At 42.4% G+C, this 27,135-nt stretch overlaps 2 protein-coding genes across 6 annotated transcripts in view; one reads left to right on the top strand and one right to left on the bottom strand.

Annotated features, from left to right (window-relative positions):
- Positions 1-27,135, top strand: part of Stimate (STIM activating enhancer) — a 52,573-nt gene that overhangs the window by 4,374 nt on the left and 21,064 nt on the right. The window contains exon 1 of one of the 5 annotated variants that reach the window (XM_076836339.1): positions 3,864-3,946. The exons of the other annotated variants lie outside the window; for them this stretch is intronic. The gene's annotated coding sequence lies outside the window, so the exon portion shown is untranslated. Of the gene's footprint in view, positions 1-3,863; positions 3,947-27,135 lie in introns of those variants that run through there. 5 annotated transcript variants of the gene reach the window in all.
- LOC143412073 (large ribosomal subunit protein bL20m) lies at positions 26,603-27,043 on the bottom strand. The gene is given in 5 exon segments (XM_076872907.1): positions 26,603-26,732; positions 26,734-26,784; positions 26,786-26,882; positions 26,885-27,007; positions 27,010-27,043. Coding segments are annotated over 5 exon segments (435 nt in total).

Genomic DNA, 27,135 nt, shown 5'->3' with positions numbered 1-27,135 from the left:
TCCTACATGACCACCTATAAGAATTATTATTTAATAACTCCATAATATCATCTGATATCCATTGAATATTTACATTTCCCCCAAATGTCACGAATCTTTCATAACTGGAGTTTTTAAAAGCAGGTCTAGAAGCTGCATACATTTTATTTGGTACTTTTTTTTTTTTTTTTTTTTTTTTTTTTTGGGTACCAGGGATTGAACTCAGTGGCCCTTGACCACTGAGCCACATTCCCAGGCCTGTTTTGTTTTATTTATTTAGAGACAGGGTCTCACTGAGTTGCTTAGCACCTGGGATTATAGATATGTGCCACCGCTCTGGGTTTGGTTCTGTTTTGTTGTTTTTTTTTTTTTAGTTGCTCAAGACAAACAATGATTTTGACATCATACATTAGGGTATGAATTCTCATTTTTCCACGTGTACAGATTGCAGGATCACATTGGTTATAAAGCCATGTATATACATACAGCAATACTAGGGTCAGTTGTATTCTGTTTTTAAATCACTTTTACTTCTCAAAGAATCTCCTCCTACACATTCCCCGGCCCAGGGCCCCCCTCCCCCAGCCTTAGTGCTGGGGATCAAACCCGGGGCCTCTCGCCTATTAGTCAAGCACCCTGCCCTGGGGCTATACCTCCAGCTTCCCACTCACACTTGTGTTTTGTTTTTAATGACTTTGACTTTTGAAAGAGTCTAAGCTGGTGGTTGAGTAGAATGTCCCACATTCTAGAATTGTCTGGAAGTTTTCCTTATTGTGGTGTTTGAGTTGTTCCTCTGATCCCTGTGTTTTCCTTAGTTTGGTCTAGAGGAGCAGTTTTATGGCAAGAACACTCCATAATCATAATAATAATCATAATGCTGTATGTTTCATATGACATCCCACTGGGAGGCATGTGAAATTAGGCTGTTGAGCTGTTATGATATAGTCAGCAGTTTTATGGCAAGAACACTCCATAATCATAATAATAATCATAATGCTGTATGTTTCATATGACATCCCACTGGGAGGCATGTGAAATTAGGCTGTTGAGCTGTTATGATATAGTCAGTTACTTGATAGTGGAGACCCCCTTATCTCTCCTTTACAAAGATGTATTTCTTTTTATCAATTGATACATGATGATCCGTTCTTCAATAACCTTTCACCCAGTGATCAACTCCTGGTAAAATAAGAAAATGAAGTAATGGCTCAGTTGGAGCTGGGACACAGGAATGAAGGCACCTGTCTCTGGGCCTTCACCCAGCTCATGTTTCATAAATGCTAATGACCTTTCTTGCCTGTTGAGGGCCAGCCCAGGCAAAGAAAGAACACTACATTTTTTCTGTCCCAGGCTAGTCCCCATGGGGGAAAGTAGTGCACACAATATTGACTTGCTGGCTGGTTCAGGGTTTTTATTTTTTAAACAATTTCAGATTTTCTAAATGATGGTCTATTTGGTAACATTTTCCATAATGGTGATCTAGTGCCTTATTTATAATAAAACTTTATTAATTTGGCCCCCAAAGGGGAAGAGGGAGTTGTCTGAATTAGGAGACAAGCTGAATCGTAGCTAATTTCATCAAATGCATTTTTTTAGACTGTTAAATACTTCTGTTAGCCAAGTGTTGCCCTTTGGGGGCCTATCAAGCCTCTACTGCTTTAATGATCTGCTTAAAATTCTTTGCAATTAGTATAATATTTGCATGACGATGAAATTGTGTTGAAGGAGTTTTACAAGAGGTTAAAAATAGCAGAATCCCTGGATGTGGAACCAGTTGAGGCTTCCATTTCTGCTTTTGTCACAAAGTGCCCTTGAGCAACTTACATATTTCTCAAAGTTTCAGTTTCTTCCCCAGTGAGATGGAGATAGTAATTTCTTTCTTCTGGCTGTGGGGATTATAAGGAATGTCTATAAGGAAACTGAATCAGTGTCAGGCACAAGTTAGGCTTTCTCTGGGGGTGATGTCATCATCCTCATTATTATAATATGTACATTCAGGGATCTGGGGAAGAACCTCTCCCGAGTGCTTAGTGACTTGTTTTCTGAATTAGGTTAAGCATTTCTCTTCTCTTTTTTTTTCTTATTTAAACAATGTCCCTAACTTTTATCCCACTTCATAGAGCACATACTGTAAAGAACTTTAACCCAACCAACAAGGACAGTGTGATTTTCACATGAGCATGTGTCCAAACCAGGTGGCTTTGGTAGACATCATCACCTCTCTCCTTTAGCTAACCCCTTCTTGTGTTTTCACCTGCAGTGCCTCATGTGGACCTTGAAAGGGCAGAGGGTGGAATAAGACTGCAATTTCCAGGTGATAGACCTGTGTCCAAGTCACTGGTTTTATTTGGCCTGGGTCCTAAAGCTGTAGGTGGTGACCTGGCCTCCTGACTCTTGTGCTCAGCACTTGATGTATTCACAGGAACCCTGAAAGGAAGGGAGTATGTTCATTTTGTAAACAGAGTGAGCCCATGAAGTGCCTTCTATAAATTCTTGCGGCGAGCAGGTTCCCAACACTCCTCTGCTTTTCCTCCATTCCTGCCTGCCTTTTACCATCCAGTTCGGGCTTCCCTCCCACAAGATGCGCACACTTTCTGATTACTCTTTATCCATGACTACCTCACTTCATTTTTGGTTATCTGAACAATTCTGATTTTCTTTCTTAATTGTTTTTTATGTCCAAAGCAGTATCTGGAGCTTCAGATTATTTTATGGCCATTGATGGCATTAAAAATATGAATTTGAAAATGATTTGGCAGTCATTTCATGCATATGTAAGTTGCATCTTGGCTATGTTCTTCTGGCTTGGCCTCTGTGAAGGTTTCCTTTGCTGTGCAGTGGATGGTTAACCTTCGGAGGTGGGTGGGCAGCTAAGGTATGGTGTCTGAACAGCAGAGAAGCAGGGTAAGAGAGTCTATCCATAACTGGTGAGGAAGAGATTTCCAGTCCTGGTAGTTTAAGGTTACCTGTTATTTTTTACAGAATTTTTTTGACTAATACTATATGACTATGAGGAGAGTCATTATATAAAATGTTAATTATAAGTGTTACTCTTTCCTTATGAGTTATTATTGTAAGCATAGAGAGAGGTAGTGAGCCTCTTTTAGATTACTTCAATGCTAGGAAATTACCTAGTTTTTCAGCTTGACGCCATTGGCATTATCAACTAGATGATGATGATGATGATGATTTTATTGCAGGGGGCCAGCAGGGGACTCTCCTGTGTGTTATAAGGTGTTTAACGATTATTTGGCTTCTACCCACTAGACACCAGTAGCAACCCCTGCATGTGACAACCAAAAATGACTCAGACATTACCAAATATCTCTTGGGGAACCTACTCACCTCCCTTTGAGAACCACTACATCTGTTCAATATGTATCTTTCTCATTAGCTCTAAAAGGACAGACTAGAAAGTCAGTATGTTGTCCCCCAAACGTAAGAAATGTGGACTATTAGGGTTGTAAAGGACTTGGGTGCCAAATAAGGTGCTAGATGCCACCTTGACAAAAAAAAAAAAAAAGAGCTAAGACCTGCTCCCATCCTTGAGGGGTTTGGAGATGGTGTGGGCTGTAGCGTGCTGACAGGACATTGAGAGGAGGGATGAGGGATTCTGCCTAGAGGCTCAGGGATATGTCTACTTGGGCCCAATTCTGAGTTTAGAAAAGGTGTGAGGAGCTCTCCACACAGAGGAAGTGGTGGGAACAGAGATCTGTAGGAGGGAACAGGCGTGGCAGCCGGTTGTAGACTGAGAACACAGAGGCAGAGGGTACCTGAGGAGCTCCAGAAGGCCTTTTAGTCCATTTTAAGCCTCTTCAGAGGATGGTTGTCGAGTCAGGGGCTACCCTTACCTTGTGCTTCATTTGGAGTGTTTCTTTTGCCAGGTGCAGTGGTGCATCTGTGATACCAGCTGTGTGGGAGGCTGAGAAAGGAGGCTCATAAGTTGGAGGCCAGCTTGGGCAACATGGTGAGACTCCACCTCAAAAAAAAGACACACAGACTTTTTTTTTTTTTTTTTTAAGAAAGCCTGTTGTCAAGGTGTCCCTTTCAGATCTCAAGTGCCCCACTGAGGCAATATTCCCTTTATATCTTCTGGACTACCAAAGAATGGGACCATGGTGTCTTCCCACCTCCTCTCCTCTTGGTGGTGCCTTCTGACATGGATGTTGGAGGCTCTGTGAACAAACATGTTCGTTTGCTCTGTGACAGGCACCCAATCCTCATAGCCACCTGTAAAGGCAAGTACTCCCTACATCTGAGTCACAGAGAGGTTAAGTAACCCAAGATCACACAACCAGTAAGCAGTAGAACCAGGCTCCAGTCTGGCTCCGGAGACCTTGCTTTTAGGTAACAGAGGAAGCCACTCCTTATTGTTAACTAGATTTTTTTCCCCAATGGACCTTTATTTTATTTATTTATATGTGGTGCTGAGAATCCAACTCAGTGCCTCAGACATGCTAGGCAAGCACTCTACCGCTGAGCCACAACCCCTGTTAACTAGTTTTATTGACTGTCCACCACATTCCACAGAGGTATAGGGAGAAAAGAGACACTGGTTTTTCATTCCAGCCTGGATTCTGTACAGCTCTCAGGGTATGATCATACAGAGTCACACCATGCTGGGTAAGTCCTGGGAATTGCTATTGCCCACCCAGTGAGCATGGTCCCAGGCCTCAGCAGGGCTGGGCTTTGCTATGGAATGTCTCTGACAAGAACTCCACTTGTCAGCACATTCTAGAAATCCTGTACTTAATGCAGAAGGATTGTGAACCACTGAAACTATCTTTGTGCCTGTGAGAAAAAGACTTCTCACTTGAGTTATTGCAAATCCTATCTATCTGCAGGTAGATCTCCCTGCCATTTCACTTGGCTTCAAATATCTTCTTCATTCTAAAGGGCATTTTATGCCATAGGCAGGTTCCACTGAAGCCACTTTGGAGAGAGGAGGAGGCAGGAGCTGGGGGCACTCATCGTGACATAGAGCATAAATTTTACATGGGGGCCATGGTGTGGGGTAGCTCATAGGAAGGGAGCCATGGAGGAAGAAAGGTGAGGATGGGCGCACTAAACCAGGGTTCTCTGGGCTTTAACACTTCTTTTAAAGACTTGGATATGGAGTATTTGGGGCTCTTTATTTTTATTCTGACCATCAATGTGTGTCAGGAACTTTCATGCTTTTTCTTTATTTTCCTGTCCACAAAAGTGCCTGCATAGTAGGTTGGGACACACAGCCTGTGTTTTATATATTCATCTTTCTCAAAAGTCTCTTCCCCCCACATTTGTTCTAGTCCATGTTCTTATCTAGGCTTCTTAAGCTTATTTATGTTCTTCACAGGCATTTACATTTTCTTAGAAGACATTTTCAATTAATAACATGAAAGGATGTAGAGAGACAGGTAGTAATGGTACATTTAAAAATAGTTCAAGCACAATTGCAGCACCCACAGAGTCCTTCTGCCCAGACTGTGTGCTGGGATATGTTGACTGAGGTGGCATGGAGGATTTTGGTGAGTTCTGGGCTGAAATCCTTATAGGTTGTTACAGCAAATCGTGTGTGTGTGTGTGTGTGTGTAGTGTTTACCTGGAAAGGGGAGGAGTGTGCAGATGACTCATTTAGAGAACATTTGAATGAGTGTGTGCCATACACAAGGCTGCTTTTCACTTTCTGGCTTCACCGTTGGCTTTCTGAAGCAGCTGACCACAGATTCCAAGTCTGCTGTCCCCGTGGCCACATGAGCTCTGGTGAGCAAACCAGGATCCAGAAATACAGGAGGAGCCAGAATCAAGGGATGTGTGTTAGTGTCCTGCAGGCACAGTGCAGGGACACCCAACTGTTTTTTCTCAAGAGTCCAGGTTTTATAATTCAATCATCAAATTTCTCTGTGAGGAATTCCGTTAGTGACTGGCAAAAATTTAGAAAATTCTTATTCTTTTATATAAAGTTAAACAGGAATTTTTTTTAATTGCCTATCAGTTCATTTAGCAGAATACACATTGTTGTTTTTTTTTTTTTTTTTTTTTTTTTTTCAGTGTGTTTAAATAAATAATTTAGTATCTCAAATCGGGAAAAATCTCCTCTAGTCCTGTTACGGAGCTGAGTTCAGGTGTTGCTGTTGTGGATGGGACAGTATTCTGGGTGCAGTGTTTTGTGGGTCTTATTCTCCCAGTAATGAAGATTCTTGGACCAGACCTGTGCAGTCACAAACTTGGGCTGAATTTTGGTTTAGGGTGATGTGAAGCATAAGGCATGGAGGGTGGGTGGGAGGGCCCTGTGAAGGTGTTTACTGCTTCTATTCTATGGCATGGGAGCTCCTGAATCATGCCAGGAAACTCCTGTGTCCTCCCTCCCTACTGGCTGCAGACACAACATCTTTATTTTATTTTTATGTGGTGCTGAGGATCAAACCCAGCACCCCACGCATGCCAGGCGAGCATGCTACCGCTTGAGCCACATCCCCAGCCCCGGATCTTCTTAACTTAGATTACAGTGGCTCCCTGGTGTCTTACAGAATGGCCAGGCTCTTGGGCTTACTGTCCCATCCTCTTGCAAGCACTTCCTGTGCTGCAGACATGTTAGTCACTCTGGTTTATTCTGCAGCCTGAGCCAAGCAGAGCTATGTTATTCGAAATTGGGATGCAGTAAGATGTCCCCAGGCTACTTTTTCCTGTCCACCTCTGTTCCCCTTAACTATGTTTCTCCCTCCCCCAAAGGCTTTTTTCTTTCCTCCCCATCTAGTTACATCCTATCCATCTTCTAAGAAATTCTCCCTAACTAGCTTAGCCCAAGTTCTTTGAAGTCTGTAGGATGCGCAGTCTGTGCTGAACAGGGTAGGGACCCTGCCCAGCCCTGCCTGTCTTTGTGCCTGGATCTGGTTTGCCTGCCAGACCTGTGTGATAATAGTGGAGCACACTGTGCTCAGAAAAAGGCTCCAAGTCAAGTCTTCTCCTGAGCAGGGAGTTGTTGAGAGGTGGGAAGAGACCAGTGTCTGACTTTTCTAACTAATTCAGCATGCATTTTTAAGGACCCAGGTGTTCACATATACAGCATAATACAGTGATCAAAACTTGGTAAATTTAACATTAATATGTTGTTTCATTTAAATTTGATCAGTCATTGGGGCTGGGATTGTGGCTCAACTGTAGAGTGCTCACCTAGCACGGGCAGGACCTGGGTTCCATCCTCAGCACCACATAAAAATAAAGGCATTGTGAAAAAAATTTGATCAGTCACCCAAATAATGTCATAACTAATTTTTCCTGGTCTAGGATCACATTTTGTATCTAGTCTTCACATCTCGGCCTTTCTTTGTCTTTCTTAGCCAGATATTTTATAGACTGTCCCAGGGTAGGTTTGTCTGAAGCTTTCTCTTATTCCACCCAGGTTACAAGTTTGGGGCAGGGATGCTGCATCAGTAATGTTATGGCTTCCTCAGTGTGTCATAAGCTGAGGCACCTGCTACTGGTTCTTTGCTAACTTGAGTAAGGTAATTCCTCCAGGTTTCTCCCCTGTGAGAGTAGAGTTTCTAATTAATAAGTGATTTGTGGAGGGGTTTTTTGGTTGTTGTTTTTACTTTTGTTTTGCAGAACTAGGAGTTGAACCCAGGACTTCACCTTGCTAGACAAGAGCTCCACCCCAGGGAGGTATTTTGAGACTCTGTAAATATGTGTTTTCATTGTTTTTTTGTAAATCCCTCTGATGGGGAGGTTGGGGCCATCGATGGAGAGCAAAGGTACCCTGGCCACTCTGATCTGGTAGCCACATTTGTAGACTGCTCATGTGCCAGGTCCTGTAACTGCTTACATAGGGTAACCACTTTGCTCCCTTGTATTATTAGCCCTATGAGTACTCAGGTTACTGTTTTGCAGCTGGGTACACTGAGGCACCAAAAGGTTGACTTGTCTCAGGTTGGGAAAGCCACTAAGTGGCAAAGTGTAATTCAAATCCAGCGGCTCTTACTCTAATACTGGGCTTTCCCCTTCTGCCTGCCTACTGTGTGCAGTGTATGTGTGTGCTGTTTGACATAGGATGCTACTTCCTAATTTCTGTGGGCTTTCCATCTCCTCTGCACGTGAAGATCTTCAAGACCACTTAGCTTTCACTATCCCTGGATGCACTTGGCTTTTCACTGAGAGCAACAGTGCAATCTTTCTAGGCATGATAGATGGATTGGGAAAACCAAAGACTTCTCATTTTGAGATTGGAATCCAATAGAGCTTATCATTGAAGCCAGATGAATCTTTGTTGTGTGCGTAAATTTGACATTTGTGCATGTGCAAAAGCGCATGAAGAGGCTTTGGCCCATGAAGGAGTAACCCTTATATAGAGCCTGAACTTCCTCCGTAAGCAACCAGAAAGCAGGCAAAAATATACAAAATAGCTCTTTGCAGATACTGGACAATAGGCTGCTCATGAGGTGATCCTCTAGGGAAAGGAAATGAGGAGGTAAGCCCTCTGGTCTTCCGTCAGGAGACAATTTCCACCTCTCAGTGCAGTGAGGAGGAAGACAAAGCAGGGATGCCAGAGCAGCTGGAATTTGCAGCAAGCATAACAGAGGAAAAAAGCCATGCAGAGGAAAAGCTCTGAACTTGTGTTTGCGGGGCTCCTCAAGGCTTTTGTGAATCATTTGTGTTGCATGGGATGAAACTGAGGGAGCAAAGTGAAGAACAGCTGCTAAGGAGCCATAAGCAGAGCCTTTTCCAGGACTGAGTGACATTGGAGTTCACTGCAGTGATAGTGGAGAGACCTGTGGGACACCCAGGCACTCAGTAGGCACCTCAGAAGGGTCATGCCTTAGTGTCTAGTACGTAGCTTAGAAAACACTCCTTCATACGCTTGTTGAAAACAAAACTCAATTTCTTCTGCTACACTCACAACACATCACTTCTGACTTCAGAGGTGCGTGATGGGGTTTCCTCCATAGTTCTTGACTTAGAACTCCCTCCCCAAGGTCAGCTAGAAACTAGAATTTCTCTTCCCCCTGGCAGGTCAATTCTAGCGACCAAGCAGTTGTATAATGGCAGACACCAGCTGGGTGTCCACCAATTCAACCCAATTCCAACACTACCTGGAGACAGTTTTGGATCCCACAGGTTCAGGGCTCAGTCCCCAAGGCCTCTCCATTCCTTAGATTCCAATTGCAAGCCCTGAAAGTTTTACATGATATATTTTTTAAATATTTATTTTTAGTTTTAGGTAAACACAATATCTTTATTTTACATTTATGTGATGCTGAGGATCGAACCCAGTGCCCCATGCATGCTAGGCGAGCGCTCTACCACAGAGCCACAACCCCAGCCCTTACCTGATATTTTTAATGGACTGGCAATACATTGGCGTTCCCACAACCCCCACCTGATTTCAATTAATTTGCTCAAGTAGCTCACAGAACCCAGGAACTCGTTTAGGTTTACTGATATTACAGGGGATACAGATGAAGAGATGCATGAAGCAAGATATGGAGAAAGGAGTATGGAACTTTCATACCTTCTGTGGGTGTTCCACCCTCTAGAAACTGCCATGTGTTTGGATGTCTAGAAGCTCCTCCCTGTGCTTTGGGTTTTTATGAAGACTTCATTGCATAGGCGTGCTTGAAGCATGGAGATATATATTATGATATATATTTAATAATACCATGCCCCCTAGATCACAGATCTAAATGTAGAGGTGAAAATGATGACACTTTTAGAAGAACACATGGGAGCAATCTTTCTGAACTTTACCTAGGTAAGTATTTCTTAGGCTCAACACCCTTTAAAACATACTGTTAAAAAAATTAAAAAGTGAGGAGGAGCAAGGAATGGAAAGTTGTTGGTCAAAGGGTACAAAATTGCAGGCTGGGCACAATGGCGAACACCTGTAATCCCAGCTACTCTAGAGGCACAGGCAGGAGAATCACAAAATCAAGGCCAGTCTCAGCAACTTAGGGAGACTCTTGTCTCAAGATAAATAATAAAAATGAATGGGAATATACCTCAATTGTAAAGAACTCCTGGGTTCAATCCCTAGTATTGCAAAAAGGGGAAAAAAAGGTACAAAATTTCAGACAGGAGGAATAAATCTTGAGCTGTCTTGCATAACAGGGTGACTATAGTCAATAAAGTATTCTTTATAGGTTAAGCATTCCCAGTCCACAGACTTGGAAAAGATATTTGCAATATGAATTCTTACCAAGTGCCTATAATGAGAACATGTAGAAAAGTCTTACATGCGGGCACAGTGTCACAAACCTGTAATACTAGCAAATTGGAACCTGAGGCGGAAGGATTGCACGTTTGAGGCCAGCCTCAGCAACTCAGCAAGATCCTGTCATAAAATGAGAAACAGCTCAGTGGTAAAGTTTAACCCCCAGTACCAGGAGTGGGGCGGGGGGATAAAAAGGAAAGAAAAGAATTCTTACAAGAGTAAAAAGATAATGCAAATTTTAAGTAGGCAAAAATTCTTAATAAACATTTCTCCAAAGAAGATATAAAAATGGCTAATAAGCACATGAAAAGATGCTCAATCTCATTATCATCAAGGAAATGTAAATTAAAATAATGAGGTATCAATGTACCCATACAATGGCTTAAATTAAAGAATAACCAATGTTTTAGTCAGTTTTTTCACCACTGTGATGAAAGGACCTGACCAGAACACCTCTAAGGAGGAAAAGTTTATTTGGGGGCTCACAGTGCAAGAGGTCTCAATCCACAGACATCAGGTTCCATTCCTTGGGACTTGAGGTGAGGCAGAACATCATGGCAGAAGAGTGTAGTGGAGAGAAGCAGCTCACATGATGATCAGAAAGCAGACAGAGACTCACCAAATACAAATATACACCCCAAATCCACGTCCCCAACACGCACATCCTCCAGCCACACCTACCTGCCTTCAGTTAGCACTCAATTAATCCCATCAGGTGATTAATTCACTGATAAAGGTTAAGATTCTCATAACCCAATCATTTCTTCTCTGAACCTTCTTGCATTGTCTCACATGTGAGCTTTTTGGGGATACCTCACATCCAAACTATATCAACCAACAGTAAAATAATACAAAGAGTAGAAAAGAACATAAACTTTGGAACCCTTACATATTGCTGTTGGAAATGCAAAATGATACAACCTCTTTGGGAAATTATTTGGAAGTTTTTTATTAGAAAAATTGTATGTCCCATATAACCCAGCAACTTTACCCCTAAATTACCCAAGAGGAAAAAACAAAAAACAAAACTCATATGGCTACCAAAGGACTTGTGCATGAATATTCATTGCAGCATCATTCATAATTGTCCCATACTGGAAACAGTCCAAATGTTCATCAACACCTGAGTGGATAAACAAATTATGGCATGTTCATAAATGTCAGCAACCAAAAAGGATAAACCACTGATATGTGCAACAGAATGGTTGATTCTCATGGTTGAATATGCCAGGCAAAAGAAGCCAGATAAAAAGAACATGCAGTGTCTGGCTTCATTCATATGAGATTTTGGAAAAGGGTGTTTTAAATCTATAGTGACAGAAAGCAGATTACTGGTTGCCTTGGGGTGGTGGAGGTAGAACAAATTGTAAAGGAATGAAAGAACCTATTAAGGTGGTGGAAATTACTGTCATTATACTGAGGGTCACATCAGTGTATGTATTTCCCAAAACTCATTGAACTGTATGCTTAAAAACAGGTCTGTTTTTGCTATGTAAATTAAATTGTGTCTCAAGATTTAAAAGAGAAAAGTGGGGGAGCCTCAAAATGATCATTTTGCTCCACAAACAACTGCTTGCCTAAACTTTAAAGGATGATAGAAAAATCCAAACACTTAACAGCATCAGTAACAATCATAACATAAATCTCAAATCAAAAACTACTGGACAGCCAGCTGTGGTGGCACACTCCTGAAATCCCAGTGGCTCAGGAGGCTGAGGCAGAAGGATAGCGAGTTTAAAGCCAGCCTCAGCAAAAGTGAGGCACTAAGCAACTCAGTGAGATTCTGTCTCTAAATAAAATTCAAAATAGGGCTAGAGATATGGTTCAGTGGTTGAGTGCCCCTGAGTTCAATTCCTAGTACCAAAAACAAACAAACAGACAAAAACTATTAGGTGAAGAAGCAGGAGATTGTGACCTATGACCAGAAAAAAAGTCTGTCAATATAAATAAGCCAAAAAATCACAGCAATGATAGAATCACTAGAAAAGGATTTTTAAAAGAGTTATGGTAAGTGTGTTGAAAGTTTAAAGAAAAATCAGATCATCGGAGCACAATGGAAGATATAAAATTGAACCAAATGTAAGTTCTGGAGTTGGAAATACAATTAATTCTGAAAAGTTCACTGAACAGAGGTAACAGAAAATTACATTCTACAGAAGAATAGATTACTGAACTTGAAAACAAAGCAACGGAAACTTCACAAATTAAAACACACAGAGAAGAAAGACTGAAAGAAAACTGAACGACGCCTTAGTGACCCATGGAAAAAATATCAAAGGCCTGACGTGTAATTGGATTTCCAGAAGAGGCAGGAGAGGAAAGAACAGGAAAATATTTGAAGAAATAATGGCAGAGCATTTTCCAAAGTTAATGAAAAATTCACATATCCAAGAAGCTTCATGAATGCTAGCCAGGATAAACACGAAGAGAATCAATTTTAAGACACAGCAAAAATCAAACTACTGAAAAATGATGATAAAAACAAAATTGTAAAAGCAACCAGAAGAGCAAAGTCAATGTATACAGGGAAATAAAAACAAGAACTCATACATAGACTTTTCATCAAATTACTCAAGCCAGAAGATAAGAGAACAATATCTTTAAAGTGCCAAAGTAAAAGCCTGTCAACCTAGGATTCTGTATCCAGTGAGAATTATCTTTCATAAATAAAGGAAGTTTTTTTTTTTTTAAATGGCACTTTTTTTAAAGGCATGTAGTCCTTCTTCACCCAAAGCAAGTCAGTCTAGTTCTTCTAATGGCTATTATGACTCAGCTCCTAGGTGCCTTTATAAGTTTGACATCTTTAATTACAATCTTGAGTTAAGTGTGACTGTAGCAAATTACATGAGTTGGGAAGAAATTGAATTGCTTTACAAATGTTAAAAACCATTGCCCCCATAATAACAAAGAAGTTTTAGGCTCTGAGCAACCATGCAGGAGATCACATGTCGGTGACTTATAATCCTGTTTGTGATCCCCTTCTTCATCCTTCTCCCCTGTGCTGCTGTGACATACTGCTCCTTGATACCCCTACAGGGCATCATTTAGGCCCAAACTGTTCTTATTAACAGTCTCTTCTCAGCCCTGTGAGCAGACTCTTCATTGCACTGATAGGACACCCCCTTGTTTGGATGAATAAGAAACTGAATTTAGTTTGGAACAACTTTTTTGTTTGTTGAAGTAGAATAGGTGAGGGGAGTCTCTGGAGGTGGAGAGTACTTCTAATGCCTTGTTCTTTTTTCCTACCATGGAAGACTGTTAGCTAAATAGATCAGCCAAGAATAGGAGCATGTCCACTCAGATCACTCAGAAAGCAAAATAGCAGCCTTTACAACCCTTCACCCAGAAAGGTGCATCTATTCCATGTTCAGTAAAAATTTTCTGAGGATGTAGAGGGGCAAATATGGCATCCAGCTTCCATTTTGGACCCCAGCAATCCCTACTCCTGGTTTTTATGCCCTTGTAGAGTCTCTTGCAGCATTGTATCAAGGTTGGTCTACATGACCAATCAATAGAATATGTCAGAAGCTATGTCTTATGGCGTCTGAGATTAAGTTATTAAAAGAATTACAACTTCCATCTAGAAGGTGCTCCCTTGCTTGCTCCCTGTCAAATCTCTAGCTGAGAAAAGCAGTTGCACAATTGAAGACACACTGAAGCAGTCCTGTGCAGAGGCTTGTGTGGGAGTGGCTAAGGACTACAGCCCATGGGCATTTGTGTGGGCCTTCTTAGGAATAGATGCCCAAGCAAAGCCTCAGATGACACAGCCTTGGCTGGCAGCTTGGCTGCAACCTTAAAAGAGATTGTAAGTCAGAACTCCTCAGCTAAACCAATAGTAAGTGTTTATTGTTTTAAGCCACTAAGTTTTGGAGAATTTTGTAACACAATGGTTTATAACTAATATAGCTAAGCAGAGTATAAGGAAAGATAGGAGACTTAACTTTTGTCCAAGAGTTTACAGTCTGCTTAGGAAGACAGATCACTTGAGCAAGTAACTATCTCAGGCTTATGTGCCAAGTGAGAGAAGGTTGATTACAGTGTATCTACTTCTGGATAGAAAAGTGAGAGCTCAGTGCTTGAATTTCATCTTGGTGAACAGGGCTGTCAGAATCCCAGAGTGAATCCTTCTAAGTTCTTAAATGTAGTTTCACCAGACTCAGAAATACCAGCAAAGATTTGGTACTGGAGTTGGCTGCTGCTTCAGACTTAAGGGTCTCAGGCAATTTGTCATGTTCTTAAATTTGTCTTCCCCTTAGCCAGCCCACCTGATGGCTCACTATTTGAATTTTAACTGGTAGGAAATCTGAGTTTTTATATCCACACTGGATTTCTGAAACACACACACACACACACACACACACACACACACACATTTCACATTTTAGACTGTATTTGTCATATAATGAGCCTTTGTGTTACATGTGGGAGTCAAACAGGGACCAACAATCAAAATGGAGTCCGTTCGTTCTGCACATGGTGACTTTTTATACTATCAATACTCTCCATTGTGTGATTTTGTTTCAGTCCCTCTTGGTAAGGAGGCAGTTGATGGATATTTCTTTTCCTCTCTCTTTGAAAGGTACCAGTAACCCCTGGAGCCATCTCTCAAGTGCCAAAATTTAGTTTATATATAGTGTGGAGCTTAACATTGTTCTCTGCCATGAGTACTCATAGGTCTTCCCCAGCCACCTGCTCTTCTCCTGTTCCTACAATGTGCTTAGACATACCTGGCCCTCTCTTGATTCTTATTTTGAGCAGATTGTTCAGTCATTTCTTGATGGAGTGTTTAATTCTACTTTGTTCCATTCTATTCTTGCCCATCCATGTCTGGTTCCTCTTGCATCAGGTATGTTAGAGTAAGTCCAAAGGATGTATGTTGACCACGACTTTTGCCTGGCTGTGGAGTCTGAGGACACACAGATCAGTCCTCTGCCTCCTTTTCCCCCAAGGCTCTTGGATTGTTCTGACCTCTTTGAGTGGAAGCTGGCATATGCAGGCCTATTTCCAATGAGAATTAGCAAGGCCAGGGTATACGTATTCCCTGGTTCTGATTTTTGTCCCTTCTAGACTTTTAGAATGGTCAGAGCCAAGAAGAACACATCTGTGAGACAACCCCACAATATTAGCCAGCCCCCTCTTTGAAATCCTAGATGCTGAGGTGACTTCTCTTCACTACATGTAGCTGGGTTTTCTCTCCCCTAAAGAAAGAAAGGCTGGGAGTCTGCCTAGCCTTAGTCCTTGGGGCCCCTTACTATCCATTCTGCATTATAGGACAAGGGTTGTTAAAACTATAGTGCCTCTCATGACCACCATTCATACAATGGGAGTTTCCCCAGTGCTTTCATTGAAGGAGAATTTGAGGGATCCAAGTAAATAGGTGACCAGAGTGAGCACTGGGAGCTCAGCAGCAGTCTCACAGTAACAACGTGTGCTCCATTCTTGTTGTATCCCCTATACTAGTGTATATGCTCCTCCTTCTTCCCAGTCCACCTGTTCTTCCTTGGTGAAAAATCTTTGAGAGGAACTTCAAGGTTCCTGAAATATCTATCAAATGCTCTGGATGGGATTCCTTCTGCTGACCAAGGAGGGCTACACATTCATGGGAGCTGATGATTTCTTCATTTACTCTGCAGGTTCCTGGGGTCAGGTTGTTGTTATGAAATTAAGGCTTCCCTGCCTGCTATCTGCTTCCTTGGCTGTTGCCCCTTGACTGTCAGGCAAGTGGTCCGAGGATGTGAGCCTCTCCTGGTTCTTTCCTACTCAGATTCTGTTTATACAGCTTATATTGTTTGAAAAGAGAAGACTCTGGCTGAAAACTAGGGAAAGGGTCCTTAAATGGAGCTGATCTTCTATTAATTATTCTGCCAAAGGCACTTCTGTGAATAAAATTGTAAGATATGGCTTAGTATTCCCATGGGAAGATTTTTTTTTTTTTTTTTTGGCCTGGATGATTGACTTTGCCTCACCAAGCCAAAGAATGCAACATCTCTCACTTGCTCAACAGAAGAGTCTCTCTGAAGTCTGGTTGTCCACCATACTATTGGCTGTCCCACTGGCTACCTCTGAAGGTGTCATACTGGCTCTTACCTATTAAAAGGGTTAGATGTCTTCTAATACTCTAGAGAGCCAGTCCTTTGAGCTTGGACTTATCCTTATCCTTGCTTTTTTTTTTTTTTTTTTAATGTTCACACTAGAAATTGAATCCAGGGCCTTATGCATCTGGGCAAGCACTCTACCACTGATCCACATCCCCAGCCCTTTCTATTTTTATATATTTATTTCAAGATGAAATCTTACTAAGTTTCCCAGGCTGGCATTAAACTTACAATCCTCCTGCCTTAGCTTCCTGAGTAGCAGGGATTATAGGAGTACACCACCATGACCCCAACTTATCCTTGATTTCATTACAGAGATTCCTAACAGGCAATTTTTTCTTGGTTTTAGGTGCATGCCCTTGGAAAAACATTGGAGATGTTTCTATTTAAGGCTTTCATAATACAGGTGTATTTAGGAGGCTCTTGGGACAATCAGGCAGGCAAGTGTCATCCAAACGGAGGGTTCCCAAACCAGGAAACAGAGGTAGGACAGTCATGACTGTAGAGTTTCCAGACCAGGGAAGGGAGATGGTATGGTCTGGTGGTCACAGTATGGTCCCTGGCATCAAACACTGAAATTGGGCCCTACCTCTCATGATCACGAGGCCACATGATGGTAGCTTTTCCAGTGTTGTGTAACTTCATCCTACATGACTTAATCCCTCTGAGATTGTTTCTTATCCTCAGGAGAGGTGATTATCTGTCTTGATGGGTTACTGTGAGAATTAAAGGGATAAGACACTGAGCACAGTGTGGTGCATGGTAGGTGCTGAGTGAATTTTAGCCTGCTAGGCCCATCTTGGCTAACTGACTCCTACAGCAGATGGTCATGGGGAAGTAGGATAGTTCCCACCATATCATGATTTATTAGAATTAGAAAAATACAGGTAACTTAATCCAAGACTCCATGTACAGATAGAACTGAAGGGATCTAGTGGCTTGCCTGAAACTTCCCAGCAAGAAGGTCAGAGGCTAAGCTAGAACTAGATCCAAGTGTCCCACCTCCCAGGCCTTTGCTCTTGCCCCTCCACGACCTAGTCTTGCTGCCATTTCTGTGCCCCCTGTTATGGCACATGTTTACTTATGCTCATTGAGTTTGTCCAGGGAGATTGTTCTAGACTGAGGCATCAGAAAGGTGACTCTTCCCACTTGTGAACCAACCTTCCTGACTAACATTTTCTCCTTGACCATGATAGCCCATGGGCACCATGGGCAGCTGGTGGGAGGTGGCTAGAGCATGTGATGATAGTGAGGGATGTTGCACACCCATGGGAACATGAGGCTTTCTTTGCCCACTCCCAGCTGGCAGGGAAGGGGCAGGGTTACCCAAGAACCTGAGTTGTGCTGAGAGTGGTAAGCAGGACCAACCACAACAGGGCTTGTCAAAGGAGCCAATGTGGCCTCTACCTTTTACTAGTGAACTTCAGTGACTAAACATTCTCACTTTTAACTACATTAAGACTTGAATCAGCGTCTCTAGTTTTGTATCATGCTTGTGTTATAGACAGAGACTCTAGCTGCCTTCAGAGTCAAATGGCCTTCTGGAATTGTTTTGCTGTCCAGGTTTATGTTTTCTGAGTTTATTGTTTTTTAGAGGTTCTTCTGGGCTTTTGGTAATACCATTTAGACCACACATAGAAGTCTGTGTTTCACAAGCTTTTGATTTTATACCAAATTTAGGCCAGGTTCAGTTAGTCCCAATGTGACTTCCTGACCAGTGGAGGGGTAAGGGTTGGCAGTGGCCTAGGTTCTGGTCCTGACCTCAGCACTTGCTGACTGTACTGTAGGACTTAACTGCCCTGAACATCAGTTCCTTAATCAAAAAATTAGGATGATTTTCTATACCTCCTAGGATGAGTGAGGGATGATTGAGTTAATTTATCTTGAGTTCCCAGAGCCATTAGTATTATAGACACTACCTGATCTGATGAGGCTGTCTCAGAATTCCTCATGGGAACTCAGTGGTGGAATGCATGTTGGGTTTAGATAGTGGATAAGGCTATTTATCTCTGAAGATGAAGCAGGGTGCTGTTGGGAATCATGCCAGGGTGAACCTGTTCTTACCAGCTCCTCACAGGAATATGTCAGGGCACCCCTGGATGATGGAGGTTTGTGGATGTGTGGCCCCTTTACCACTCCCAGAGAATGATGTTGAAAATATGTACCCAAAGGTGGTAAGAGGGCAAATGGAATCATCTTTATGAATGAAACACCTATGTTGGGATATTTTTTTAGTGAAATTGTTAGGTGACCCAATGGAGTTGACAACTTTGCATGCAGCCCTTCAGCTTCTGTTTAAGCTCTTAGCTGGTAGACCCTGAGGCCTTACCCTTTCCTTTGAGATTCAAGGGATGAACACACCACAAGTTCCCCTCCCTATACCTATTATTCCTATTAATCTGTCTCTGTGGAGTTTGGCCCACACTAAGCTGCCGGAACCAGGTTGGAGCCTTGGGTTTCAGGGATGGGAATCCAGTTTGTGATAGAGCTCATCAGTGTGTGGTGGGGCCTCTGCTGACCAAAAGCAGAGGCAAGTAACCTTGTGTGGTGAGTTGGCCAGGATAGTTACCTTTGAGAAACTCCAGCCCATCATACCCTTTTCTTAAAAAGTTTGCTGAGTTTTAAAGTTACAGTACTTTTAATGGGGGGGGAAAAAAAACTTCACAGTCAAACGCTTCTTACCCAACACAACCAGGATTGATTGTTGGTTTTCTAATTTTTAAAAGGCAGTGAAATTTTTAGGACTCCTAAAAAATAGAAGCATAAACAATGGACATTTTATTCTAACTTGTACCTGTTAGCATGGAGTAAGAAAGGAGCCCTGGCATGGCAGACACGGTGCCACGAGCAAGTGTGCACAGCAGTGACAGCCCAGTACTGCTCCTAGACCCACCTTGGTGGGGACTCAGAGTGGGCTCAGGGAATCTGTTTTCCACCTCTAATGAGTAGTCTGCCTGCTGGATACTTCTCTCAGAAGGAAATTTTCTAGATGAACTGAGGAAGGCTATTAATTACCTAAAGTACAAAATTGAAATTTAATCATTTTTTAAATTTACTATTTTTAGCAGCATAGACCTGTATTTTTTCTTATTACAAAAGTAATACATGCTCACTGTAGACAATCAAAAAATTATAAAAATACATAACATAAAAAATTAAAGTTCAGTATACTGCCATCCTCTAAAGACTAACCATGCTTAACAGTATTTATTGTGTATGCCTTCAAATTTCCATATATATCTTTTTGAAATAAAAAGATTTCACAATACACATTTGCTATTTTGGTGACTCATTTTTTATTATAAATTTCTATGAGCTTTTTTCCATTTCAATGGAGATAGATCTAGCTTACGTTTTTTTCCTCTAGTGCTAGCATGAAAACCAGGGCCTTGTGCATGCTAGGCAAGTGCTCTGCCACTGAGCTACATCCCCTTTTTATTTTTTGTTTTGAGATAGGGTCTCTAAGTTGCACAGGCTGGCCTAGAACTTGGGATCCTCCTGCTTCAGCAGGTGTTCACTGGAATTACAGGTATGTGCCACCACACAACTTTCTACCTTAGTTAACAGTTGGCTTCCATTGTATGATAACATACATTTAATCCCTTCCCTACCAATGAACATTTAGGTAGTTTTTCAGTCTTAATTCTTACAGATAGTGCTATAGAGCACATTCTGGTACATAGACTCTATTGCTCATTTGTGTGAGTGTAACTGTAGAAGAAGGAAATCCTAGACATGGAGTTTCTGGGTCACAGTGTATATCCATTTCAAATCAAAGCTGGGCTTGGTGGAGCATTGCCTATAGCCCCAGCTACTCAGGAGGCTGAGGCAAGAGGATCACTTGAGTGATGAGGCCAGGCCAGGCAATAGCAAGACTGTGTCTTGAAGAAAATAAATAAGCTGGGCGTGGTGGTGCACACATATAATCCCAGCCACTTGGTAGACTGAGGCAAGAAAATCTCGAGTTTGAGGTCAGCCTGGGAAACTTAGTGAAACCCTGTTTCCAAAAAAATTCATAAAGAGGGCTGGGGATGTAACTCAGTGATAGAGCACCTGCCTAGAGTGTGAGGCTCTGAGTTTAATCCACCAAGAAGAATCACAAACTAACAAAATAAAAACAGGAAGGAAGAAAGGAGGGAGGGAAAATAAAAAGAAATTATAATAGTTATTACAAATAGGACCCCCCCACACACACTCCCACATATATCTCCATTATGAGATTAAATGAAATTCCTAAATTTCAGGGTTAGAGGTGTAGCAGGAGTAGCTGGAGCATGTTTCTATGAGCTTCCAGTTCCTAGAGTTTCCCCACCTGAAGCAGGGTAGGGTCCTTCCAGGACAGCCTGTTTCTTCTTGGGCTTCCATGGTATTCAGTAAGGACATATGTTAATAGTCATGCCCTCATTAGGAAGGGTTTATAGATCTCCAGCTCCTGAAGGTTTCATCTCTTCATCTCCAATTCCCATCCCTAGGACTTAGAGCAGCATCTCAAATACCTCTACCTGCAGCATACTTGGGTCCCAGAAAGTTCAGGTCACCGAGCCATCCTGCATAATGCCCTTTTATCTGGGCAGTTTTGAGTGCCAGGATTAAAATTCACTTCCCCATATTTACCAGTTTACTTTTCTCCCAGCACTGTAAGAGGACCTCTTTTCTAATACCCTCACTATATGTTTTAACTTTGCTAATCTGGGTGAAAAATAATATCTGGTTTGCACTTTTTAAATCAGTGATATCAAGGTTGTATATATTGTCTGTTTACCAGCTGTTCTTAGTTCTCTGTCTCGAACAGTCCCCCAGTGGGACATGTGCATGGTGATAATGCCCCCATTCCTACTGTGATCATTATCATTAGCAGTTGGCACCACAGCCCTGATCCCTGGGGAAGCAGTGGCTTCATGGAGGCCTGTGTTCAGAAAACTGAGCATATTTCTTTGCTAGACAATTTAGTGGGGCTTTGGGGGGGCTGGGAGAATCCATTGTTTCTCTCTCAGCCTTTGGGAGGATTAAAACTGGCTAACTTAGAACTTGGACATCCTCTGGTCCAGAAAGTGAAATCCTTACCAAAAGCTGGTTCATGAGCACTTCGACTGGCTATAAACCCAGATTCATCTTGTTCTGGCCTCTAAAGCCAGACATAGCAGGAGGACCTGATCAGGTTGGCTCATCGAGCCAGTTCATCAAGCCTTGCATTAGTTAGAAGGAAGAAAGGTTGGATGTGGTTGCCCTCTGGCAGTCTTTCTGACAGTTGGCTTTGTCCAACACCAAAGCAGTTTTTATCCTGTTGTGGGACTAGTGGCTTGCAAAATAAGCTTCTGGGAGGATTTTCATTAACATTCGTAGAACTTATTGAAGTCAAAATAAATATCTGGATAGCCCTCAATAAATAGGATCAGAGTGACACACTGAATGAATTTCTGGCTACCATTATGAGCCAGGTTCCCTTAGATACTAGGAATATTTGGTGAGCATGACAGAAGCTTCTGGCCCTGCAGAGCTTACTTCCCAGTTGAAAGAAGACAATGGTCAAGAAAACAGAATTTCTGAGATGTGTGCTGTGGAGGAAATAAAACAGGGAAATGAAGGGGTGGGGATCTAGCTCAGTTGGTAGAGTGCTTGCCTGTCATGCACAAGGCCCTGGGCTCAATCCCTAGCACCCGAAAGAAAAAAATGGGGAAATGAGGTTGAGGAACAGAGAAAGATGCACATCTGTAGATGTGGTGGTCAGGAGAGGCTTCCAAGAGGTGGCCTGAGAGCCACTACAGGATCAGATGGGAGGCAGACACTTGGTGATGTAGAAGATCTGCAACAGCAGAATAGAGGAGGGAGCTCCAGGGTCAGTACAGAGAGGAGGCCCTGGGGCTGAACAAGTCAGAGAGGTCAGAGGAATGGACAGGGCCTCTGTCACATGGGACCTTAGCCAGAGAAGTAACCTGTGCATTATCCTAAATGCTGTGGAAAGGCACAGGAGGGTTTTATGTTTGTGAGTTTTAATTTTATGGAGATATTATTTATGTAAAGTAAAATATACAGATCTTAAGGGTAAAGTTTGGAAAGTTTGTGAATCATGGGAGTTTTAAGTAGAGTGAAGGGGCAACTTGATTTTATTTATATTTTAAGAAGACCCCACTGATAGCTGTATCCAGAATGGATGAATGGATAGATGAACAGTATTCCCATCTCATGTGTGTGTGTGTGTATACATACATATATACATGTATATAGTTTTAGATGGACACAATTCCTTTATTTTATTCACTTATTTTTATGGGTGCTTGAGGATTGAACCCTGTGCCTCATACATGCTAGGCAAGCACTGTACCACTGAACTATAGTCTCAGCCCCAGTATTCCCATCTTTTTTTTTTTTTTTTTTAAGTTTTCTTCCCCACCCCACCCCCAGTATTCCTATCTTAATTAGTAAAAAATAGTGAGGACCTGAGCAGGGCATTTTTTGAAAAGAGAAACTGAAGGTGGCATTTTACATTATTATTCTGCAATTCCTGCCCAAGGAAAAGGCCAGATGGTGGGACAGGAGGAATGAGTTTTGATTCCAGAAGGCTGTAGCAGTTGACTTCACCTCAGCACTGAAGAGTCTACAGTCCCCTGCAGTTGTTTCCACTCAGACAAGGTGGCCCTTCTTGTAGCAGACAAGTCTGGCCTGGGTTCTGCCCTCTTTCTGGACCCAGGCAACTCTCTGCCTTCTTTCTGCTGAATGTTGTTTAAAAGGTCCCTCTTCAGAGATAGCTTTTCTGTCACCCTTTTCTGATAAATGAAATTTCACCATTCAAATATCTTGTGTTTGAACATGTAAGCTTCATGAGTCACTGCCCTGTACAATGGGAGGCGGCAATAGTAGATCAAATCATTCCCAGCAGAATAGGAGAAGGGAGCACAGGGTATACAGTGGGTAGGCTTGAAGGTCGCTTGGAGTTTTGGGGACCACCCTTCATCCCCCTACAATTGCCAAAGAGGTATTAGGGAAAAAACTCATCTATGTGGGCTGGGGATGTGGCTCAAGCGGTAACGTGCTTGCCTGGCATGTGCGGGGTGCTGGGTTCGATCCTCAGCACCACATAAAAATAAAATAAAGATGTTGTGTCCACCGAAAACTGAAAAATAAATATTGGAAAAAAATTCTCTCTCTCTCTCTCTTTTCTATCTCTCTCTCTCTCTCAAAAAAACTCATCTATGTGATGCTTAAAATATGACTACCTTAAAATTAAAGTTGAAAAAAGGCAAGGGGGATTTAAAATGATATAGCATATAAACACTACTCTGAATTTTATATACTCAGAATGTGTTCTGAATTTTATATATTTTCTATTATATTCATCTTTCCTGAAAGATGTATTTTAAATTCAAAAATGAATAAGATTGGAGAAGATGGTTGAATTAGTTAGGGTTCTCTAGATGAATAGAACCAATTGTATGTGTTTGTGTGTGTGTATAATTATAAAAGGGGATTTACTAGATTAAATTACATAATCAGTGACTGGATGGTCCCACAGTGGCCATCTACGTGCTGAAGAGTTAAAGAAACCAGTAGCTACTCAGTCTAAAAAGCTCAAGCCTCCAGACAAGAGGGACAGAATGCAGCCCCGGTGTGAGGTGCTGAGGGCTTGAAGCTTTGTGGAGAGTTGCTCATGTGAGTTGAAAGACTGAAAAATCTGGAGTCTGATTTCCCCCAGTGGTGACAACAGCAATAGAGGCACCCTCTCAAGAAGTAAGTAGCTTGTATGCACGGGCAGTCTTCCTTTTTCTGCTTTTGTTCCATCCAGAAGTTTGCTGTCTCACATGCCAATTGTCTCTGGAAACAACCTCATAGACACACCCAGAAGTGTGCCTTACTCAGTTCAATCAAGTTACAATCAAGAATAACTGTTATAGGTCCACCACTTTTTAACTTTACACCAAACCACATCTCCTTAAACCTTACTTAATCGCCAATTAAACAAGATAGCAAGGTCATAATTCCACTCAAGGTGATAAAACTATCCTTGTGCTACCAAAAGCACAATAAATCCTTCTCGTGAATAGGAGGCAAAGTTTTTGTTTTTGTTTTGAGAGATGTGTACTCTTCTCCTGATATCCTATAACTTAAATATTATAATACAGATTTAATACCATTTAAGTACTAATATTAAGTCAATAAATATTACATAGTAAAGGAATAAGGGAGGGAAAAAATACATATCTGCTTACTATATATAAACACAAACATTCTTAACAAAATAGAAAAGAAATATTCATTACAATCCTGTGTTCTAAAACTGGTAATGTGGCTGTAATTGGTATTTATAACCACCTTCTTCTGTCACCCACTCTGTATTCCCTCTGCCGTCAGCAGGTCTTGGCTCTTTACCTGGAGAGGTGACCACCCACACCATCATTCCTGAAGGGTCTGGGCTATTTGTCATCCTGCTTGGACAGGATTGTTATAGTTTCCCATTGACTTTAATAACAACATGGTAATACTAAGAGACAGCCTAACAGACCTCCTGCACTCCACGCAAACTCTTCCTTACCCCCATTGTGGAATAATAGTCCCATTTCCCCTGGGTAGTCAGGATCACCCATGCCAACACCGCAATTCCCTTCTTAGCCTGTTGACTCAGAGCCTGAGGAGCCCAGAGTAGCCTGAGAAAAGTCTTACCTTCCAGTTCAGTGGACTCGTTGTGCCTCCTGGTGGAAGCATTCCTTCCTCTGGAGTTAAGAGTTCTAGGCCAGTAGAGCATAGGGTTGTGAGAATAGGAAGCAAAAATTTTGCTAGTGGGTCACCAGGGATAATGGTGGGAGGCATTCCCATTTCCACCCCTTGATTCCTAGACCTGTGAACACTCTTCTGGAGAACCTTGCCCCAGCCCTAGTTTCCTATGTCAGCTTTTCATTGCCTTGACAAAATACCTAACCAAAATCAACTTAAGAGAAGAAAACTTTGTTTTGGCTCCTGGTTTTAATCCATAGTTGCTTGGCCCCATCACTCTGGGCTTGTGGTGAAGCAGAATATCAAGGAAGGGAACACATGGTAGAGCAAAGCCGCTGGCCTTGTGATGGCTGAGAAGCAGGAGAAAGGGCTAGGGACAACATAAACATTTCAAGGCATGCCTTCCATGGTCTTCCTCCTCCAAGTAGACCCACCTCCTAATGTTTCTGCTACCTCCCAATAGTGCCAACAGCTGGAGACCAAGCTTTTAGTTCATGGCTTTGGAGGACATTTTAGATCCCAACCATAACACTGGGGGTTATTTAAGCTAGTTAGATGGCAAGTAGTACAGTTAGACCAAAAGCCCTGAAGCAAGGGCCGTGTCTGCATTTTCTGCCTTTGTATCCCCAGCACGGCAAATTCCCGGTGCAGGTTGGGGATGGATGCCTGGAAAAGGCTGAGATCCTGGGAAGAAAGCAGCCTCATTAGCACAGGAATGTAGTCACAAGGGCCCAGACTAGTTTGATGTTAGAGATAGAGAGGAGGATATATTCAGAAGACTCTTGACTTGTAGCATCAGCAGGGGAAACTGACAGCTGAGTGGGAGGGAGGAGAATTAGGAGCCTCAGAGGCAGGAATGGCCAAGCTGGGAAGAATTGACTGGGTGGGTAAGAGACAATGTAACTGATAGGGCAGTCTGCAGTAGTAGCCTCACTGGGAGGCTGACACACCCTCGGCATAGAAGTCCTGAGAGGGGACACTTCTCTTCAAGAATTAAGAGGGAAAAGGAAATCACAGAGGAACACTCAGAGCATTGGGAGGATTGCTGGGTAGAGGAAACAGGGTTGGAGAGTCGAAGTCAGTCCTAGGATCCCACTAGGATTTGGCCCCTGAGTTTCCTGGAGGGATGGAGGAAGGGGTTGGTGTGGGGGAGTCAGGTTGCAACTGGCAGACCAGGACTGGAGTGGCTTAGCCTAGGACTGGGGAATGTAGATGCAAATAGGAGAGGGAAGACAGGGTGTCAGGTAGGGATGGCAGAATGAGGGTTGCTTTCCCAAGCAAACTGGGCCTTGTGTCTGTCTGCTCTCATTTAATCCTGATGATAACCTGGTAGGTCATAACAGTATCCCTCTTTCCTTTTTCCCTCCCTTTTTTTTTTTTGTGTGTGTGTGCATATTAATTTTCATAGCAAGTTAGAAACAGAGACAAAATTGGAAACCTCTTCTGTCTCTGAAGCCCAGAATCTTTTTTTTAGACACTGCACAAGTTTTATGTACACAACATATATAAGACAGTTCTGTGACTCTGCACCACTGAGAGAAGTCAGGGTCTTTCTCTTGGGCCTGTTTCTGAAATAAAATAAATACAGTGATAAATCAGACTTTCAAACTGTTGTCTAAATTATCATTTTGCTCCCAGCTTAGTTATTATGATCCTGGGGCACCACTCTGGAGAACAGGCCTTCTGGCTCCTTTTCATTCCCAAAGGCAGCAGCAAACCCTTGCTGTTGCCTTCTCTTAGCCAGAGCAGCCCCAGATTTGAAAGTCTTCATAGACATCCAGGCCTTCAAGTACTTCCCTGTTGAGCTCCAACTGGCACTGAATTGACAACGAATACTGGGTACTTCAGGTCATGTTCCTGGGAAGCAGCTGTAATTTGATTAATCCATAGGGCCCTCCCATTTTCCTCCTTCAACCTAAAGTCCAGGTGCATTTGACAAAGGCTCTGGTCACCACCCTACCACGGTTCTTCTTCCTCTAGAAGTGCTGCTACCTGTGCTTCAGCACCTCCTGGATCTGAAAGTAGCAGTATGTGGAGCCATTGCCAACCAGAGCCACATGGTGAGGAAGAGCGAGTGCATCCCCCACCCACTACCCACCACCACCACACTTAAACAAAACCTGCTATTCAGTAGTACAGGCGTGCATTTCCACTGCTGGAGTCCTCCCCACC

Source organism: Callospermophilus lateralis, chromosome 1, assembly GCF_048772815.1.
Source record: "Callospermophilus lateralis isolate mCalLat2 chromosome 1, mCalLat2.hap1, whole genome shotgun sequence".
NCBI lineage: Eukaryota > Metazoa > Chordata > Mammalia > Rodentia > Sciuridae > Callospermophilus > Callospermophilus lateralis.
The sequence above is the reverse complement of the archived record's forward strand: the minus strand, read 5'-3'. Positions and strand labels throughout refer to the sequence as shown.